Source organism: Glossina fuscipes, unplaced genomic scaffold (genome assembly GCF_014805625.2).
Source record: "Glossina fuscipes isolate IAEA_lab_2018 unplaced genomic scaffold, Yale_Gfus_2 221, whole genome shotgun sequence".
In the NCBI taxonomy this organism is placed as follows: Eukaryota; Metazoa; Arthropoda; class Insecta; order Diptera; family Glossinidae; genus Glossina; species Glossina fuscipes.
The window spans coordinates 2,998,238-3,020,535 of NW_023998564.1; the positions used below are offsets into that span (position 1 = coordinate 2,998,238).

The 22,298-nt window shown below is 33.5% G+C and overlaps 2 protein-coding genes across 4 annotated transcripts in view; both read left to right on the plus strand.

The window, feature by feature from the left end:
- LOC119642302 overlaps positions 1–15,536 on the plus strand; it is a 27,352-nt gene extending 11,816 nt beyond the window's left edge. The window contains 4 exon segments of the mRNA XM_038041401.1: positions 12,788–12,801; positions 13,695–14,387; positions 14,390–14,933; positions 15,105–15,536. Of these exon segments, the coding sequence (XP_037897329.1) occupies positions 12,788–12,801; positions 13,695–14,387; positions 14,390–14,933; positions 15,105–15,192 (1,339 nt within the window). The 3' untranslated portion in view covers positions 15,193–15,536.
- A 4,387-nt stretch (positions 15,537–19,923) lies between these two features.
- Positions 19,924–22,290, plus strand: LOC119642176 (lactosylceramide 4-alpha-galactosyltransferase-like). 3 transcript variants are annotated; one of them, XM_038041180.1, is made up of 3 exons: positions 19,924–19,984; positions 20,853–21,569; positions 21,624–22,290. In XM_038041180.1, the coding sequence occupies exons 2-3, from the start codon at positions 20,983–20,985 to the stop codon at positions 22,210–22,212; spliced, it is 1,176 nt and encodes a 391-aa protein (XP_037897108.1). In that variant the 5' UTR covers positions 19,924–19,984; positions 20,853–20,982; the 3' UTR covers positions 22,213–22,290. The 3 variants fall into 3 exon arrangements, with proteins under 3 accessions (XP_037897108.1, XP_037897109.1, XP_037897107.1); XM_038041181.1 differs by lacking the exon at positions 19,924–19,984 and adding an exon at positions 20,017–20,104; XM_038041179.1 differs by lacking the exon at positions 19,924–19,984 and having other exon boundaries at positions 20,466–21,569.
- The last annotated feature ends 8 nt before the right edge of the window (positions 22,291–22,298 follow it).

The window sequence follows — 22,298 nt, forward strand, 5'->3', positions numbered from 1 at the left end:
TATCATCAAGGAACAGTATGGGCTTCAGGCAGATTTTCAGTTTCTTGAATTTTTTGGAAATCAAATTTCACTTTCAGTGCTCGGAGAATGTAAAGTTACTGTAAAGGCACAACACGTTATTCAACTGCATCGACTTAGAGGCAATTTCTAACTATTTAAATTATCTCAGCATAGCAAGAGTTGAAAGAAATGAAGCTGACATCGTGGCTTTAAATGGCCAGGTGATGATTGACCCGAGCTTTTCAAAATATTTCAAACGTTTATCCTTTGTTTACAAGAGCTGACCATTGCATCATCTGCTTTTGTTGTATTTCGCGTCAAAAACTACGGTTTGCACACTAAGAGCTAAGAAGGCACAATACTACAAAATCCGCAAAGAATAAGACCAAAGCCGAAAAGGAAGTTTTGTTAAGAATCTTTAATGAAAATCTCTTCACTTACTCTAAAAAAACGTTAACAGGCATTCGCGAAAGTTACGAATGCGATGAGCAGAGTAGTATGCATTCCTTATGCGTGGTGGTGGATGCAAAAATTACATAGGTTTGTAATAATTTTATTCTATTAATTTTTTTGTTTTAATGCCTTATGACAGGTTTTATGAAAACTCATTCAACTGTATTATCGCAAAAATCAAAATATTATTTATAAGAATTTGTTTTGATATAACCACACATTTGTCATTTTAGTTAATTAACTTTGACGCTGCTCGATTTCTTTGTTTTTTGTTTTGAGTACCCACCTTCGGAATCTACGTAGTCACACTCGTATATGTATGAGTTACATTCATCTAACATTCATATTCAAGCTCGTGTGGAAGAAATGTTGTCCCACAAACAATAATCATTCATTATTAATTGGAAATACCACAAGAATTCATACTCAAACTCTAATTACAACTTTTTTTTTTTTTCTAAATCTGATATAACGAAACGAACTTGTGGTATGTTATATATGGATGAGAGGTACTTATCGAACATTTTCCTTCTCATTAATTTTGTAAAACAAAACGTAAAACACTTCACCTCTAATGAGAGACGAATAGCGAATCATAGTCAGTTCACCCTCTATTGAAAGTTAAACAAAATTTTGTACGATTGCTATAGTAGCAGGTTGCTATAAATGTAAAGTAAAAAGGGAACAACTAAAGCGAATAATAGTTGAACAATAAAAGGAAAAAGAAAACTTCTGAAGAAAGAATTTCGGAAGAGTTTTTCCTTATAATCATATTTATATCTGTGTTCAGTTCCGCGGTCATATTTCCATTTATATTCATATTTACATTTACATTTATATTTACATTTATCTTTATATTCATAATCATATTCATATTTATATTTGTATTTATATTTATATTCATATTAATATTCATATGTATATTCAAAATCATATTCATATTAATAGTCAATCACATTCAAATCGATATTCATTTCCACCGTTATATTTCTATTTATATTCGCATTTATCTTTATGTTCACATTCCTATCTCCATTCATTTCGACAGTCGAATGTCCACTTATCATCTCTATATTTTTTAGGCATATTCACAATAATAATTATATTCATATTTATGATATTCATATTCAAAATCATATTCATACCATTATTCATATCTACATTCACATACACGGTCGTATTTCTGTTTATATTCATATATATATATATATATATTTATATTCATAATCATATTCAAAATCATATTCATATCCATAATCATATTCATATCCATAATCATATTCATAATCATATTCATACCATAGTTCATATTCATATTTGTATTCATTTCCACGATCATATTTCTATTTATGTTCATATTTATTTTCATAATCATATTCCCATTTTTGTTCATATACATCAATATTCATTTTCACGATCATATTTATATAAATCTTCATATTTATGTATACAATCATATTTATATTCGCAACTTCGTTTACAAACATTTTTACATTGATATTACAAACATGAGAAGATTGATAAAACATTTGTTAAAAACAACACACAATTTTAATGTTATCAAAATATTGATAACATTAAAATTATCCCCAATAAGCGAAATCTCGAAAAAATTTTCGAGTCGAAAAGTTTGACTATAAGCCAATGAAAGGACTAATATTGGACAGCATGCGAAAATATTCACAATGGATCGAATCTATCAAAGGCACAGTGCAACGAGTTTCCTATGCGACCATTCGTCTTAGCATGAGTGCATATTCAATAATGTAAACAAATATGATTGTGATCGATTATTGTTATGGCATTACAGACAAAAGTGCCACATTTGAAAAAAATAGCTCTACTGAAGCTTTTCTCTTAGCTATTAAAGAATAAACGAATTAATTTTAAACTACGTGCACTCAACCATATTTGTTGGAATTTTCAAACTCAAGCTTGAACGCATTGAAACTCTGCAAAAAAAAAAATATTTGTTGTTTTATCCTTCATCCTTTCCCATCCACCAAATGGAGGCTTTCAGATGAAAATGGCATAATATTAAATTAATTTTGGTTTAGCTTTTTTTTTTTTCTTTTTTGATTATTATTATTTTTAATTTTCTCGCTGTAAAACATTTCAGAAAAATGGATTGAATTTATGCTTGGTAGACATTCTTGTGTTTACAAAAATTCATTTATTTTCATTTATTGTTTCACACATACCCCAGGACATTATGGCCAGTACGCTGTAGATGATTGTGGCATTGGCTGCAATTTTTATGAGAAAAACCAACTTTTCTTATAGTCGACGAGAGTGTTCATAATTTTGTTGACTTGTTGTGTCGTGTCGTGTAAGTTGATAACTTTCGAGCTGCAGGACAACCCAAGTAATTGAATCAAGAGTTATAATAAAAACAAAAAAAATTTACTAAAGCTATTTTTTTCAAACCGAAAATATTGTGGAAAATAAAAGAAAAGTACGGAGTCAAAAAATAAAACAAAAATTGAAATTTCATGTTTACAATAAAATTCGAATGTTGAGCGCCAAAAGAAAAACCAAAAAAAAAGATATTTTCGTCTTGGGACGAACCTCGGATACCCATCAGTTAAGATTGATATACGCCCTTTTTGTAGCTATTCCAGTAATTTCGTTGAAATGAACTGTCAAATCATTGTCTCGCTTGTAAGCTATAAGCTATATGTAAATAATTGTTCACACTCTTCATCCTTTTAAATATCGCAATTTTGGATATCATCAGGCAAAATAACGGGCAGATCGAAGGACAGACATACAAACGTTAAATTGATTGATTGAATCGGCAAACGGGTGATGAAATGCAAGAAAAATCAATAGAGCTTGTTCAACATATGGACGCCGCCGACTAGGTGCAAAAAGGGGGCCAGGACGTTTAGATACATAGACGGTTGGACGCAAAGAAGTTTATGTGGATGGCAGGGTTAGGGCACAAGCGTCATGAATAACGAGTCATACAATCTCTTCTTTCCAGCTCGCATACAAAAAAGAAAAAAAAGCAGTAAAAACATCAAGATGGTTGATCGCGGCTTTATATGAGAACGCTTAGATATAAGGAGGGATGGACTCAAACGGTTAGAGACATTGTAGGTTAGACACGTAGACGATTGGACAAGAGGACGGTTGAACGCACAAGGTATCAGTCATACAATCAACCGGGCGTGCAGACGCTTGGCCACGAGCACAGTAAGACGTAGGTTGCGGATACCCGATGATTGATGTATTCGAAGCCAATGGCGGAAACAGCGAGAAGCAGGAAAAGACCGACAATGGAATCAATCTATGACATTTACAGGCGGCGAAAAACATACAAGATAGACTTCTAAAAGTTTAGTGACTTGTACAGATCAGCTGTGGGACACCCAGATAGTAGGATAATTGAGCAATGCGACGCAAGCACATTAAGAAGCACGAGTTATACACAAACATAGGACACGTGAGTGGGAAAACAGCAAAGCTTACGCTTGTTCGACGCAAATTGTTCAATGTTACAAACGAAATATCAAAACCAGTTTACCTTTGCACGGAGATGATGAATATGAAAAGGGTTTTTTAATGATGCCAACGGACATGAGAAGACTGTCACTTTTAATTTAGTTACATTTGAAGAAGTTGTTAAGGAGCTTTTGATTGCCTAGAAAATCGACAACAGAAGGGGTTAGTCCTTCAATTTGATCATAGTTTCGTGACTCATTGCAGCTAATTCAATTCAATACATATATATATAGCAAAAGTAATTAATTAATTACAATAGCAAGAGTGGAGCTGGATATGTTCACCAAATAATATATGTTGAGAAAATCAAAGTAAAAAAGGAAAGGAGTGCGAGCGAAATGAACTCTCTACCTATACCTCGGCATGTTTGCAGTCTTATTGATATCTTCACTAACAATAGATGATATACCAATAACGTTATTCTTATTACTGCTACTGCTTTTGTTACTCCTACCACTATCATCGATTGACGTAATTTGAAAGTGTGTGGCCTGATGGTGTTGAGATTTCTATTTATAATTTTTTTTTACATTTTTTATAAATTTTTTTTTTTTTAAGTTTGGTAAAGCATTTGCGTGGCAGGGAATTTCGAGTTATAAGCCAATACATTTGTGGTAGTAATACGATTTAGATGCAAACGATTTATTACATATTTCATAGCAATATTTGATTGAAATCGCATTATCATAATGAGTTCTGAAAAGATATATATAACAGATATTTTAACAATTACATGGCTCGCGAGAATTCTACGAAATTCTTATATTCAAGAAAATACTCAAGAAAGAAATTTTTGTAACATCTCACAAGGTCGGGCTTCAACTACAATAGGAAATTTTTTCTCTCAAATAGCCCTCAAAAATACATAAAGGAAATAGGCCAACTTTTTTGCCTGTAGTTAAATTTCGCATTTAAGCACATACTTTTTACGACACACCATTGGAGCAGCTGCTGCTGACAATTTGCTGGTGCTGGGAGATTCGTTGATTTTTTCTTCTTTGCCTTTTTCGCACATCGCTTGAAAACCTGTTTTGTTGGCTATTTGCGCACTGCTGTTTGCTGTTTTTCCAAAATTATTGATCTTCACGTCTTGACTTCAACTTACTTTGATTTACGTTGTATGTGTCCTCTTTCTCGGTATAACCACGATCTGAAGCTTTTCCTAAAATGAATTTACAAAGTTAGAGTTTTTAAAAAAAGCCTATAAAGAGCTACTTACTTTCTGGCGTATAATCGTACAAAAGAGCCAATTTTGCCTTTTCTCTAAATTCGCGGCTGTAGGTTTTCCTTGGTTTTTCGCGTAAAATATATAAAGGGGACCGTTCCAAATTCCTTAACTTACTCTCGGGTGATACTACAGAAAAGTCCTCAAATATTATATCTAGTATTGTCTTCTTCTTGTTGTCATCTCCTCCTTCTGGAGAGTCCTCAAATACTACGTCCACAATTGTTTCTTCTGTAGCGTCTATGCTGTTTACTTCTTTCATCGTAACTTCCGCTTTATTACAACATTCGATTAACTCTTCATCAGAGATATGAAATTCATATCCACTTCATGACAGGATGTAAATTTTTGCGAGCTTGTCAAATTGTCAAAATTGGTTATTGTTGTTCGCGCATAAGGCCGGGAATCCACTGAGGAAATTATTTCATCTTCGTACCGACCCACACTTCTTTTTAAAGCGGCTGGGCGACTTTTTTCACCATTTTTATTAACTTTATTTGATTCCATTTTTGAATTTAAAAAGAAAATTGTTTTTTTTTGAATCTTTGTATACACTTTTTGCAATTGAAAAGATTTTAAGAAAATTGTTTTTTTTTTAACTCTTTGTATACACTTTTTTTGACAATTGAAAAGATTTTAAGAAAATTGTTTTTTTTTTTGACTCTTTGTATACACTTTTTTTTATAATTGAAAAGATTTTAAAAAAATATTTTTTTTTTGAATTTTGTATACACTTTTTTGACAATTGAAAAGATTTGAAAAAAATTGTATTTTTCTTTGACTATTTTCGCGTTGTGGCCAAAGAAAGCATCATTTCATAGGGATTACTTTTCATAAGGATTCGGGTTCGAGATAAAAATTCGAGATAAAGATTCTAAACAGGATTTCAGATTTAATGTAAGTTTTTCATGAAGCGCATATCAACATCTAATATATTTTTTATTATGCTTTTCTCAGATTAAAGTTATTTTGACGGAACATGCGAAACATTTCTTAAATTTTTTCTACAAATCATGGATTTTCATTGTTTCTGCGTGTACATTATGATGAATAAAGAAAATATAGTTTATTATAAACTTTTTACCGCTCATCCACACGTGGTTTCTTTTTGGGATTCTTTCGACGGACCAGGTCACATGTACCATAGTAATTGTACGGTTCATCCCCAATGTCGCTACTTATCTCCAAATCGCTAGATTCTGTGCCCAGGCTGGTTTGCGAGCAGGTGATTTTTTAATATCGGTCAATGGTTTAAACAACGATCTATCTAAGCATCTATATGCACTGACATGCCGTCACCTAGAAACGTAATAATATTCTTAGCATTATTCGTGATAGGTGATTGAACCTCCACATTTTTGTTTTAATATGTCTTGAGCTCTTTCGTTCCAATATTCGGTGGTATAGTATGCAGGAAACATATTCTTCCTTGTATATTTCCTAGACAATCCATACTTTAAATGGTCTAAAAAAGGATATAAAAAAGAGATGCTGTAATAAATGTTACTTTAATCATGGAAGCGTGCACTGTCAGTACTTGACGTCAACTATTCCGCATGCAACGTTAATATGTCGAGAATTAGAACAGGTGGCAACGTTTTAGGAAAATTGAAAAAGAGCAATTAGATAAAACTAAGCAAAAACATGTAAATTTGTCAAAGAACACAAACAAGCAGACGGTGTCAAGTAACGTTCGTATGTCGAGAATTAGTGCAGGCGGCAACGTTTTAGGAAAATTGAAAAAGAGCAATTAGATAAAACTAAACAAAAACATGTAAATTTGCCAAAGAACACAAACAAGAACGGTGTCAAGTACCCAACTACGCATTCGATCAACAGATGATCAGTTTTAGTGTCATTGAAAGTTTGCTGACATTCTTTTCTTTTTTTTTGTCCCTCCTTTTATACATGCATGCACACATTCGCCTCCTAATGAACTTGAATAAAAATGTGAAAGTGAATAGATATAAAAAAGCTTCGAATATAAAAAGAAATTGTCGTGACATCATAATGAGAATTTTCATTTCATTTTAAAATTAGATTAGTGATGAGTGAAGAAAATCAAAGAACAAGAAAAAAATAAAAATCGGCTGCCGAAGTTGCCAAAGCGATAATAAAAGAAATGATTTTAAATCTGCATGAGAGAGAAGACTATCTACTCATAAAAAGGCATATATTCAAAGTAGACGTTTAAAGTATTGTCCACGCATAAGAGCTAGTTCGGTGCAGAACCTATAGAGGTAAAGAAACGACCATTAAAAGTACATGCATTCAATAATCGGTATGCCTGATACGAAAATTTTTTCCAGTCCTACAGCATTGTAAATTAAATGCAAAGTAGAGTTCATTTCTAGGTTGAGAGTCAATAAATTCAAAAGCTACGTCAAATTTTGGATACTCATCTTCTACTCGTGGCGTAGCGTGTGGGACGTCACCTCTGGCTTTCTCCAAATCTGATTCGTTGGTACAAGTTACCGCTCCCTCTAACTCTAAAATGAACAGTAATGTTTCCGATATTGCTGAGTCGGTTGGTAGCAAAACAGTTAAAAACAAGCCGGCAAGTCCTTCTGTTTTAAGCTACGCTGAAGTGGCAAGAGTATCTCCGCCCAGAGCCGCCACTCACTTTAATCAAGCGCCATCGCCTAAAAGTAATGAAGAGAAAAATAAATCATCCTCTCCTCCTGGCTGTTCGCGTGTGAATGCTGGTCACCAGGCTGGGCAAGTCTCACAAGTTGCAGGTACAAGGGCGATAACCCCATCTATATTTTCCCCATCTATATTTTCCCCATCTATATTTTCCCCAACTCGAAACTCTCCTACCGTGAACCCTCCTCCTGTTCCAAATAATGACATTTGCTTGACGGCAGTTCCTCCCAGAAAAGCATTATTTGTGTCAAGACTGGCACCTGAAACTTCGGTGGATAACATAAAAGGTTATCTGGCGACGAAAGTCCCATCAGTCAACTTAAAGCGTGTTAGCATCTTCAAATGGCTCCTTCTCAAGCTAGGGCAATTTCCTCTTTTAAAATATTAGTTCCGACTGAAAACAGTGATATGTTGTTAAACAAATCACTGTGGCCAATAGGATCCTTAACTAAGGAATTTATCCCTCGTGATCGTCCCCGTAATACCAAGGCAATAGTCTTGTCGCCTTCAAAAAACTAATTGTTTCTTCAGGCCCACTATCTCTCATTTATCAAAATGTTAGGGGCCTAAATTCGAAAATTCGTTCCACTTTTCTAAATTCAGTGAGCACGGAATTTTTCTGTTTGGCCTTTACTGAAACTTGGCTAAAACCAGATCTTCATTCGTCGGAACTTTTTCATAATTCTTTCCAAGTCTTTAGAAATGATCGAGTGAATTGCATTGGTGGTGGCGTATTAATTGCCATATCTGCGTCAGTCCCGTCCATTTTAATTGAATTTCCCACTTCTCCCGACGTTGAATTTATCGCTATTCGTGCGAATATGCCTGATAAACATCTATTTATAACCTGCTCCTATATTCCCCCAAATTCTGATATCTCCATTTACAGGAAACACGCTGCCCTCATTTGTGAAGTGGCCAAGCGGTCTAGACCCACCGATTTGGTCGTTGCATTGGGTGACTTCAATTTGCCTCAAGTCACTTGGTGTAACACTGATAATTCTGGCTGTTTGGTTCCTACTTCAACGTCTGATAGGGCTGTTGTGTTCTTTAGTGAATTGTTTGATCATAATTTGGGTCAATATAATTGTACCCCTAATTGTAATGGTAGACTGCTTGATCTCTGCTTTGCCAATTTTCCCGAGATTTACGTAAATCGTTGTCCACCTTTTAGTTTACCTGAGGATCCTTATCATCCATCAATATGCATTTCCTTTCATCATATGAATGATGGTTTGTTGAAATGCCTTAATGCGCCAAATCAAACTTTTTTAAATAATTAATATGATTTTCATAAAATCAATATTGTATTATTAAAACATCGTCTTTCTTATTGAAAGCTTATTGTCATCGTTCTACAATACATTAAATCTAGCTATTGCTGCATCTGTTCCGATCAAGCATTGTCGACCTCGAAGCAGATGTCCCCCGTGGTTTAATAAGACAATTAAATATCACAAGAATAGAAAAAACTCGCTATTCAAAAAATATTCGAAAAGTGGTTCTGCGCTCGACTATGTCGCTTACTCGGTGGCGAGGCATAGATTTAACTCCCTCAATCATCATTATTACTGCAGATACCTTCAGTTCATTAAATCCTCTCTGTTTGCTAATCCTAAATTCTTCTTTAAATTTGTTAATTCTACGTTTCGATTGCTAATTTCGATTTATCAGCAAACTACCCATGTCCTATAACTAACTCGGTTTCAATACCCAACTTGGTTATTTCGGAAGATGACGTTTTTAAAGGGTTGAGTTCTCTAAAATACAGTTGTTCGCCTCGACCTGATGGAATTCCATCATGTGTACTTAAATCTTGCGCTGTCGAGTTATGTGGTGTGATCTCAAAGATTTTTAACATGTCCTTGTATTTAGGTGTTTTCCCTGCATGTTGGAAGAGTAGTTTCCTTATTCCTATCCACAAGAGTGGAAGTAGACAATTTGTTGAGAACTACAGAGGCATAGTCAAGTTGAGTGTCTTTCCCAAGTTGTTCGAGCGTATTGTAACTCAGCATTTGGCCTTTGCCATTAATTCGTATATTTCTCCGCACCAGCACGGCTTTCGGAAAGGGCGATCTGCAGTCACCAACTTGTTAGAGTTTACCTGTCATGTTTTCAAGGCTTTTTCTACTGGCCCTCGCAAAGATGTTATTTACACTGATTTAAGCAAAGCATTTGATATGGTTAACCATAGACTACTTATCTTTAAACTCCAAGCCTCTGGCTTATCTTTCTGAAATGGATAAGCTCTTATCTGCACAATAGATCCTTCAGAGTTTTGTTTAACTCCATTAGCTTGGATGAATTCCCCGTTACGTCTGGCGTACCTCAAGGAAGTCACTTAGGTCCCATTTTATTTAGTTTATACATTAAAGATCTCCCATCGGTGGTTAATTCCAGCCAGATCTTAATGTATGTTGATAATGTGAAACTGTTTTCCTCCTTCTCTGTTAAATCGCAACCACATCAGCTTCAAGGTGATTTGGATAATTTTGTTGCATGGTGTTCTTTGAATCTGCTGAAACTAAATCTGAGTAAATGTAAGAAGCTTTCATTCTCAAGAAGAAAGTCATTCATTACTCAGTATTTCATAAATTCGCGTAAGTTGGAGGACGTCGATTCGATCACAGATTTAGGCGTTCTATTTGACCATAGGTTACGTTTTAACTTGCATATTGAGCTCTCGAATAGCAAAGCTAGGTCCGCGCTTGGTTTTATAAAAAGGTGGTCCAAAGAGCTTGATGATCTCTACATTACGGAAAGGCTGTACATGTGTTTGGTTAGACCCATACAAGCTTAGTCAGTGTAAGTTTAATTATGAGCCGTTTAATCCGCTCAGAGTCGTTTGCAAGAACCTAAATGACGTCTACCACTTATTCTCGTTATCGGACTCTTTAAAGTCCATTAAAGCAACATTGCTTAATACGCGCGATTTACCTATGTCGTATTTAAATTAGCTTTTATCCTAAAAAATCGTTACGTTTCGAAAATTAATTATTGACAATTTATTATCGGTTGCCAGGCTTATGCATGTTTGCGATGGTTTAGGGGTTCATTTGCAATTTGGTCCTGTACCGGTTGTAAGTGTGTCCCTATGCTGATAGTGTACATGCTTTTTTTTTCTTTTTTCTCTTTCTTTTTTTTTCTTCTTATTTGTTTTATTGTACTTATACTAAATTTTATTATTAATTAATATAAGTTTTGCATTAAGAGCCAATTGAACTCGACTGTTATTTGTTTAGTTGAGTTTCTAGTATAAGTGGAATAAATAAATAAAATAAATACGCAAAATACCAGAATAATAGGCTTCTTTATCATTTACAAAAGATCTATCTTCCATGGTTATAATGAATATTAATTAGGTAAAGGAAAAGGTTTATGACGTTTTTGTATTAAATATATGTCATTTGCGATGATAATCCGTAAGCTTACTTCTGGCAAAACCTTTAAGCCATTGCTGTTGGTTTTCTGCGAACTTTTTTGCGAACCAAATCAAAGTGGTTTTATACCGAATGAAATAAATGGTGAACGGATGAGGCAAGCGCTAATCAAGACGGAGGTGGATAGGTCCAGTAAAACTCCACAGTTAAGCTCTCTCAACTTTCAAAACATCTTTACGGATATTTGCGGCTTTTACCTGTTGTGTGAACACTGTCATTATGGAAAACGACGACTTCGTTATTCGCTAATTGTTAAGACTTTACTTTATTTAAGCGTTTCAACCGCATTACCTGCTGGGAGTAGAATATGGAATCAATCGTCCGGCTGCGTTGGAGCTGTTCCTGATGTATCATTCTCTTTCAATGCCGGTGAACACATAAAATTACTCTATATGGATTGTACAATGTTTTGCTTGTGCAACTTCAGCCATCTTCGACGGCGATCTTTTTCTCATATTGTTATTATATGTGAACCATTTTTGATTGCTCGCTATTGATTCATTTAGAATGTTGTATTTTTGCAATATATCTTCATGGAACTAAAAGTTATATACGAAAAAAAGAAGAGATTTGCTGGCGTTTTTTCAAAATTGTTTCATTTTCTTCTACATTGTGGGCGTGCATATAAACAAATCGCTACCACTTTTTAACCGTGCTTTTTTAATCGACAAGGGAATGTTTGGGCCTAATTTCGATCTTGTATCTTCAATTTTATATCGAATAAGATTAAAACTGCCATCTGGATAATCGGATGAAATTTTATTAATGTCGCTTAACCTAATGAATGATTCAACAAAGTGATAGAAGGCTACCTTGGCACAAGTTCAAACGGTGACAAAAAAATAATGTTTTTAAAAAACGACGCAAGCGCAGTGATACATTTATTCATCATGAAAGGATATATTCATTTTGTCGAAACGTTTGCAACGCCCAGAAGGCGTCACACAGAGACCTTAAGAAGTATATATACATTTGTGATTATCATCAAATTCTAAATCAACTTAAGCATGTCTGTCTGTACATTTGTCCATCTGTATAATGTTTGTTGGTTTTTCACCCATTGCTACTAAACTGCAGCAGATACATCTACAAAAATATGGGCGATATTGTAGTATCTACAAAGATGAATAAAATCTACCACCCTTATTCAATTTTTTAGTGCATCACAGTCTCATTTTTTTCAACACTTTTACACAAACTCCCGTAAAGTATATAAATTCTTAAGCAGTTTTAAACTTGGAATGCATCTAAGAGTACCTGTCTGTTCGTGTGTCCATCTGTCTCAACCGTGTAGTATCTGTGGTACACATTCTCCTGTTAGCGAAAGTAAAGATGTCGCCCTCCAATTTGCAAAAGAAATTGGAAGTTAACTAAACTTTGCAAAGGACACTCCTGGAACATCCACGCGCCTATGCGGCAAAAACTTTTATTTTAAAAATAAAAAAAAAATAGCCTCGCCCACTCCATAGGATATAGCATGAAAATTAAGTTGTGTTACTTTTTTCATCTTTTTTAGAAGAGCAATGACGGGTATAAGATTTTGCCTTGGCTGGATGTACTTTTCTTAGTTGTTAATCTTTGAACTTGTTCTGACTCTAATAATAGCTAGGAATTTCTTAGTCTACAAGAAGTTTTGACGTGCTAAAAACGTAGTGCTCACAAGTGAAGGATTGACAGATATATAACGGATACGTTATGGTGAATGTTTTTTATCGTAGATTATTATATTTGGGTAGATCAATGAATATTGATATTGATTTGAAGGATATTACATAAAAGATGAGGCACGGATATTTACAAAGTACAATAACAAATAAGAGAACTGTAGTGCTCACCGGCGCCACCGTTCGTTTAATACAATTCAAACGAAGGTCTTAACAGCATTAGAAAACAAGACGGGTAGAGAGACGGACGAACAGTCAAACTTAGATTGATTCGGAAAGTTACTCTGAATCGAATCATATATTAAAAATTGGGTCTATGTCAATTCCTTCCACGCGCTTGCGCCGCAAGTGGTTTAGGGTATATATATTTCAAAGTGTTTTCGACACTATTGACAATCAATCTATTTCCAAAGCTATGTTTTTCTGAAATTTTTAAAAAGATTTTCGATACTCTTAGAGCAACCTGTGTAACCAAAATATAATTTGCTTAATAGGACAGAATTGAGTTCCTCGAAAATTTCTTAAATGATGGAATGGTAAAATAGCTAGCAATAGATAATACTAAAGCAATTGGTTCGACTTTCTCTGGAGGGTGAATTTATGAATTTATGAATAAGCATATTTCTATAGTGTCATTGACTCAAATGTCTGTATGGAAAAGCTGCCGACGATGGAAGAAAATGAAATTGAAGTTAAATTAATACCTTCCCAGAGAGATGGTGAATGTTAAGATAATATAATCGCTAATAACGGCGAAAGCACTGCTGGCCACTATACCAACGCAGACAACAGCACTTACAAACGACACTATTGAATCAATAAATTGGCAAGCATTGCAAAGCTTAGATTTAATAACACTTAGCGATTCCCAAGACCAAGATAAGGAGGAGCAAGGACGCGAAGACAATAAAGACATGAGTGAAGAAGATGAAGATTCTGATGAAATTGAAGATGATATCATATTTGAGAACGTTAAGGCAATACGTGAACGTTTACAGGAGGAGCGAGAAAAAAAGCAGCAAGAACAACAACAACAGTATAATTACGATGAGAAAAATGCACAACGAATTGGAGAGAACAAACACAAGCACCGAGCAACGAATCATCATCAAAGCAAAAGCTTACACAAACAACATTATCATCGTTTTCACCACAATCACAAAACAACTTTGGGGGATAAAACTCAGCATAAGCTAAGTCGTTTGCCAACCCATTATGAAAGTTTTCAAGCTAATACCGGTATTGACATATTGACTTTTGATGATCCTATAATGGTGGAAGACCAGCTTAGAGTATTAGCTCCAACGAAAACAGACGAGGCAGAGTATGACGAAATTGATGATGATAATGATGACAAATATCAGCAAAAGACATTTGTTATGGATGCTTCACTGTTTAATGCTAGCGATGGCACCGAAGAATATCAACGCAAACAATTTGCTCAGGACATGAAAAAATTATGGCAAACACAAAAGGGCCCTATGTACCGAAAATGCCCCAGTTAGTAATCAGCGAATATGATTATAGCGAGGAATTAGATCTGACCAAACAAAACGATAGCGATAGTAATGATAACGACAACAAAGAAGAAAGCAATGCCAATGATGGAGTAGTTGTCGATAATCTGAAACTTATAGACGTCGACTATACGGCCATAACACCGAAATTGTTAGATGAGAACAGAAAACCAACAACCAGTATAACGACAAGTACACAAACTCAAACTGACTGGAGCTTACTTAGCAAATTCGATTTGGCCTCCGATCAACCACATCATACTATTGGAGTCCGCAAAAATTTTGGTGCTTGTTTTGCCGGACGCGACAGCTATTTCCATTACAACGATGCCGAAACGATCAGCCAGATCATTAGCTATACAATTGATTTGAATTTGCGCATCAAAACTCGATCAGACAATGGAGTAATCTTATGGACCGGTAAAGTGGGATCAACAGATCGCGATAAGGATGATTATCTATCTTTGGGCATTGAAAATGGGTAAATAAACCTTTTTATGCACATTTTTAAAAAAATAAAAAATTGACTTATTTGACAATATATTTTATTATATATTGATCCGGAGCTGCTTTACATTTCTTCCTCTCTACCACTTCAAAAGACACATATATCTTGATCGACATATAACTTTTCTTCAACTTAATCATATAGGTGGAATGCCAGACGTTCAATATTTTACCAGGCAACGCTACGTCAGCGGCATTGTGGGTTGCATATCAGAAATCGTCTTAGCCGGTGAATTAAAGATGAATTTCGATCCAAATACACTGGGCACAGCGCACAATGTAGAAACAGGTTTACTCTGAAATGGTCTGCCAGCAATACTTATATCCTGATATTAGAATAGAGACTAGAATCTAGAAAACAACGTATTCATTGTTTAATGAAACAATAAAAACAACAACAACTACAATAACAATAATAATTTCCGGAATTAGGAGCAAAAACGTGGTAAAAAAAAAATTAAAGCAAAGATGAAATATTTTTCAGTAACTACTGTGTTTGTATAAAGACGCTTTTATTAAAATGAAAAAAAAAAAAACAAAATTTAGAGAACACAAATTTTATATAATAAGAAGAAAAACTTTAAAAATAATTGTAAGGAAAGTAAGAAAAACTTTATAGAATAGAAAAATAAATCCAATTAAACAAAAACAAAAAAATGCACTTTTACACATAAAACACAAACTGAGAGAAAAAAAAATGCAATACACGAAATACAAGTGAATGTAAGTAAACAATATTTGTACTTAAAGCAAACACACATGCACACTCAATCACGTACAGACACACAAGCTCTCTCAGGTACAGATATACTCAAAGACATATTGCATCACTTAAACAAAACGAAAAAGCCTGTGACTGTCAATATAAACAGATAGTTATATACATATATAGAAGAAGACAAAAATCAAATTTTCTTTCTTTTTTTTCTTTTAAGTAAAATTTTAGTAAAAACTATTTTAGTCTTCTCTTGGTTCGATTTTACTTTTTCTAGATAATTAAACCAAAAACAAAAGCAAATATATATTATGCTAATGATAGGAACTCTTTTGAGGATTTTGCATAAGTATATAATAAATTTTCTACACTGAAAAATAAAGAACCAAAAAAAGTCTAAACTATTGAACTGTTAGGTCCATTTAAATAAAGCTGAAAAGAAAAGACTCATTGTGTATATATACATATATATATATATAGATATGTGCGTATGTGTATGTATATGCAAAGATGAACATATATGTATATAAATATAAAGAGTTATGTAAGTGTGTATGTGTAGTGTTTTAGTAATATAATATAAGTTTAAACAATAATAATAACGAACAAAAAAAAGTTAGAAAGCAAATTCAATATGTCTGTGTAAAGGAAACTATTTTAAATTATTAATAAAGAAAAAACTAAAACAGTTTTTATAGAAAAGAATTTAAATATATTAAAAAAACAACTATATTTAACTAAAAAGACCATTAGAAAAAAAGTCTAATATAACAGACTTTGCCTAAGCGAGGCCGATGACTAATCACTTTTGTATTTAGATAAATTTTTTTTTAACAACAGCAAACAAACGGTTCTTTTATTATTATTATTATTATTATTATTACTATTATTATTACTTACACACAACGCTGAATAAAAATCCGCTATTAAATCAATGCTCGATAATGTCGCTAATTCAAATTAAAAAAAAATTTATAAAAAAACATTTAGCCTAAATTTGATAAAAATAACTAAAGAAGGTTAGAAATTTAAAAATAAAAAAAATAGCTCTAATATGCACAAACGACAAACAACAAAAATTAACATAAATAAATATATATATATCTTATGAACACAATATGCTAAGCAACATGTAATTAATTAACGGCAAAATTAACAATAACAACAGCAGAAACAACAGAAACAACAACAAAAATTAAGTATACATAGTACTTAAATATATACATACACCCTTATATACAAAGATTACTGGAAATTTTCATAAGGAATTATATAACAAAAGACAAAAAAAAGTAATAAGAATGATTATAAAATATATAAACAGAGAAATCACTTGCAAACGCAACCACCAAATAATATCAAGCAGAAAAAAAAAAAAAAGAAAATATAACAAAACAACAAAAAACGTTGTGTGTAGCTTATAAACAACAACAAAAAACCAACAAATAATTTTGAATGTAACATTTGAGAATGAGTGTATAATTTCTTATACTGCAATAATTTGCTAAATAAAAACAATGAAAAAAATAATTGAAAACTATTTAGTAGCCTTGAACTCCCCCCTATATGTGAAGGACAGTTCAACTGTATTAAAAATTTTCATTACTTCCTTATAGGAGCAACGCGGTTATAACAACAAAGACATTGAAAAAAATGTCGCGATCATTTTGAATCGAATAAGAGCCCTACGCATTTTCATTTTAGCTCTACGTGTGCTGTCGTCCTTAGTTTGGTAATAAGAACTAATTAAAGATAAACTTAATATTAGTATAAATAAAGATCACTTGACTTTTCATTACACTGTAGGCTGTGGTGTACGGCAAGGCTGCAAATGATAGCGTATGCATAACATACTAAACATTGTAGCCTAAATAAAGCAAAACAAATAAATAAAATGCTAAAGTGGGGCATGGCTACCATTCAATACCGTACACCATCTATACATCGTTTGCTCTTTTCTTAAAAATCGAACGCTATGGAAAATGGTTTGAATCGAAGCCCTTTTTTGACCGCTTCCCATTGAAATATTTAAAAAATTTAAAATTACTACCTTCAGGTTGTATAAAAGAAAACATGATAGACAGACGTATAGTCGGTCTTAGATCGATTGCGAAAATGCATCTGAGTTGATCGGTGTAGTAAAAGGAATATATCTCAAGTTGCATCCGCATGCACAAACTTAATATACCGTTATATGGCAAATGATGTGTAATATAAAAGAATTATTATTTCAAATTTCTAAAATGTATTCATATCGCCATATGAGTATGCGTGCTCCATACCAAACAAAGGGAATCACTTGTCAACCCATTTAAGATGGATTGCAAAGCGTATATGCGAAGCATTTCCAAAAGCAAAAAAACGGTTTGCGCACCACATGTTCTATCATATTAGGTTAAAAATAGAGTCGATTGAAATGAAAAGCGTCATGGACGCGTGTAAATATAAGATCTAATAAAAAGAGTGTCTCGAAGCTAGGACCATCAGTGCGGAAGGCAGTGATAATAAAAGGGATGGCTTGGGAACATTCAAAATAGTTGCTTACGCTTACATAGCTTTTTATGCCCATTTCTTTTTTTTATGACGTATTTTGATTAACACAAAAAAGTAAATGTTGCGGGTGTTCCGAAGTTTAAGAGGAGGATATAAATGTTTGCTCATATCCCTTCGGCTGTCTTAAAGTACTTGTCGAAGACCGCAATATCACACACAATATATATTCTCAATCAACTTAAATAATGGAATTGACTTAGCCACGTGTCTCTCTCGTTTCACTCCAAAACCTTATTAAAAAAGGATGAGAAACATACCCATTTCTTTTTTTTTTTTTGCTTTTAAAAGCAGAGTGACTTTACTTTAATGTGACTTTACGTCACATTGACAACGGGCAGATTAAAAACCAAAAGATATTCATTATATTTAGATAATTATGGGTATTAATAACAGCACCAGCATTAATAAACTATTTATTAACAGAGAAGATGTCAGTAACCACAGCCACATCTAAAAACAATCAGTGGGTAAGATACACAAGAAGAACAAGAAGATGCTGCCCAGATTGGGTGACCGCTTAAAAAAACAGATACCGAATATTCATAATACCCAAGTCAGCAGTTTCTCTGATAGGAATAAGGTATAAATGAAGATGCACAAATAGATTAAAAGCTTCTAACAATGCACTTCAGCTAGACCACAACGAACGTTGCCAATATAAAAAATAAAAAAATATTTTTTTAAAAAGCTTTAAAAGGAATGTTTAATTTATACGCCTAGACGTACTCAGAATTTGATTACGATCAATGATTTATATTTTTATAGAGTATTCTGACATTCAGGGCGTTGCAAACGTTTTGAGAAACAAGTTGGAATTTCTCTGTGCTTAATTCTGAGCAGGCGCGAACGATTCATAAAATATAGGAGCAAATTTTTATTGTTATATTTTTTGTAGTTTATAAGTAAAGCTCCAAAATCACAAAACCTTTTATAGTACGTTGTATTTCGACAGATTTGGCCCGTACCGAAGTTCTGCAAAATACACGAGAGAGGTTACAGCAGCCAACTTTTGGCCAATAGGGCTACTCGTCGTTTCCTATGTTTCGTTGCTTTTGTTGTTCCTAAACGTTCGAAAAGTAATCAGAAAGAATGGTCACATCCATTGTTCGGGGGTAACGACTAAACTGAGCCAGCTATCCCCTATCCGCAAAGCCAAAAACAAAAGAGTGATTCCTAAGAGTAAAGTCGGAAAACAAAGAACTATTTTGTCAGACATCTCTCATCTCCGTGGCTGCTGTAACAGAAACGCAAGGTCAAGCGCGTTGTGTCACACTCTCTTAAAGTCGCAATCGCCATCGTTGTCCCGCTACGCAGTTGCTCTGCCTGTCCTGTTACCGACCGACACACATTATAAGATATATATATTAATACTATCTTATGTATGTTTAGTATGTTTATCGCTTCCTTACAACTTTTATTAAATATTGTTGATTATTGATTTACTTAATTACGGAAGATATTTAAGGCAAATTAAGCTAGAAAAGTTAGCAATTCGTTAATTTTTCAAACAATTGTGATGCAAATGTTACCACAACTTGTAGCTTTCAATAGCGTAAATAATGCCCTAAGTCCGAAAATTGAAAATCGCTAAGTATAAAAAAGGAAAAAATAAGTTAACAGCATTGATTCAAAGAGAAACGTCAAAAAAAAAACAAGTCAAAAGATTTTGCAGAAAATAATATATTTTTTTGCATATTGTTTATTCATTAAGTCCAGGAAGAATAAATTAACAAATCCTATAAAATTAATAACAGCAAGTAAGGGAAATTTAAATATGCGTCTCGGCTTTAATAAGAGAGATCAACGCAACGCAATCCTATATCCTATTTGTGAGCAACGGAAAAAAGTTGCATATGAAATATATCGATGTAACTTTGGTAACTTTATCGCCATTTAATAAATGAGAATTAAATGAATTGCGTTTTAATTCAAAATAAGGAAATAAACAGAATCACATACTTAGCATAACTTAGTTAAGAAGCGAAGTTTTCCTCCGATTTTCCACTTACGATTACATTTCGTTTAACGTGTTTAAAAAGAAGTTATTAACAGAATCACAAACGAAACATTTACCATGAATTCGTGATTTCTTCGTGATTTCTATCTATATATACAATATTATTATTATTATTAATTTCGCCAGAGAAACCAATTTTAAGATTAAACTCTTTAAAAGCACTAGCATCTAGGCCTATCGGCTTTTATTAAAAACTCTACCGCACTTGAGATTCGAACCCACGACCATTGACTTGCTAGTCGAGATTCCTCGCCTTCGGCTACTCAGGCGGATATATATATGTATAGAAAGCAGTATAAGTAGGGAATGTGAGGAAATCAATACTAGAATTAACACTTTTATCGAGGTCTAGTTTTTCTCAAGTTTATTTCGACTTTACGATAAGCAACGTAATTTTACTAGTTGTGAGTTATTTCTTAAAAAAGAAGAAGAAGAAAAACACATTAGTATAACTACTATTTGTGATAATAATACATTAATAATTGGACGAAAAATAGTCTCACGAATGTTTTGAAAAACAATTATGTTAATTACTTCGTTTGTAAATTTAAAATACAGTTAAGAGTACAACAACACAAACGTCACAAGTCAATTCTTATTAATTTCAGAAACTGTGTTCGATATTTAATAACAAATTTTATAGTTGTAATATTAACTACGATAACTAAGTCAATCTTAAATAAAAAAAATAGCCAAGTTGTTTACTGTTATAAACAAAAAAAAGGAGAAAAAACAAACATGAGTTTTGTTTTGAAATTTCAAAAGATTGGAGCAAAATTTATTAAAATCAGTTTCCGATTAAGAATCATGTTTTGCTTACTGGTAATCTTGGCATTATCTGGGTTAATGTTTAACATGTACTACACTCCAGATATGCGCTATTGTTTTGTGGACACCTTGGCAGCACAAGTCGAGGAGTTAAGAGAAAAGCCAAAGAAACTAGAAGATATATTATTGGCTGATGCGCTTCCTCTTGCCGGTCATAGTATTTTTTTCCACGAGACAAGTTGTCCCTCAACAATTAAATCAATTACCAAAAAATTGCCAACGGCAGAACCGCATATTGAAAATTACGTTAACTACGTAGAATTAACGGCGCGACAGGCTTGCTCAGTTGAATCTGCTGCTTTCCACAATCCCAAAACAAATGTATATGTTCTTTATGCCAGTCCACGTTATCAATTGGCAAATATAACAGCGGATCCCATATTGAGTGCCGTGTTAAGTTATAAAAATGTACGTTTACGGAATGTGAATATGTGGACTTATGCGGCAACCACACCATTGTATAAATGGCTTAAAGATGGAGAACTTTTCAAATCCAGGTATATTGTGGATCAATAATAATAGTTGTTTTCATAATTAATTTGAGATTTCAGCTATGTTTTCTCACATGCGTCCGATTTTTTGCGCTATTTAACATTATGGCGTTGGGGTGGCACATATCTCGACATGGATACTATAATGTTGCGTTCTATTGAAAATATGCCACCCAACTTTGTCGGAGCTGAATCAACCCGTAATTTGGCTGCAGGGGTGATGAATTTTGCACCAGATGGCTTTGGTCACGAAATATCCGAATTATGTCTTTCCGATTTCGAGAGAAATTTTAAAGGCAATAATTGGGGCAATAATGGTCCGGGTGTTATAACCCGTGTAATGCGAAAAGTTTGTGATACTGAGACAATTGCACTAATGCTCGATCCGAAACGTTGTAAAGGCTTTCATATATTTGATCGAAACATTTTCTATGCGATATCTTGGGAAGAATGGCGTGATTTTTTCGAACCAGAAAAAATGGAAAAAACATTAGATCGCACCCACCATTCGTACATAGCTCATTTCTGGAATAAAAAATCTGTCGACTTTCCCGTTAAAGTAGGCATCAAAAGTGCTTTTACAACTATGGCTGCAAATAATTGCCCGCACGTATATAAAGCAATCATCAATCATTTCTCTCAATTTTAGCCGCGCTTACGTTTCAAATGTATATAAAGTTATATTTTTCTAGTCAACGCGATCAACTAATATGTAACCAAATAATAAAATAAAAT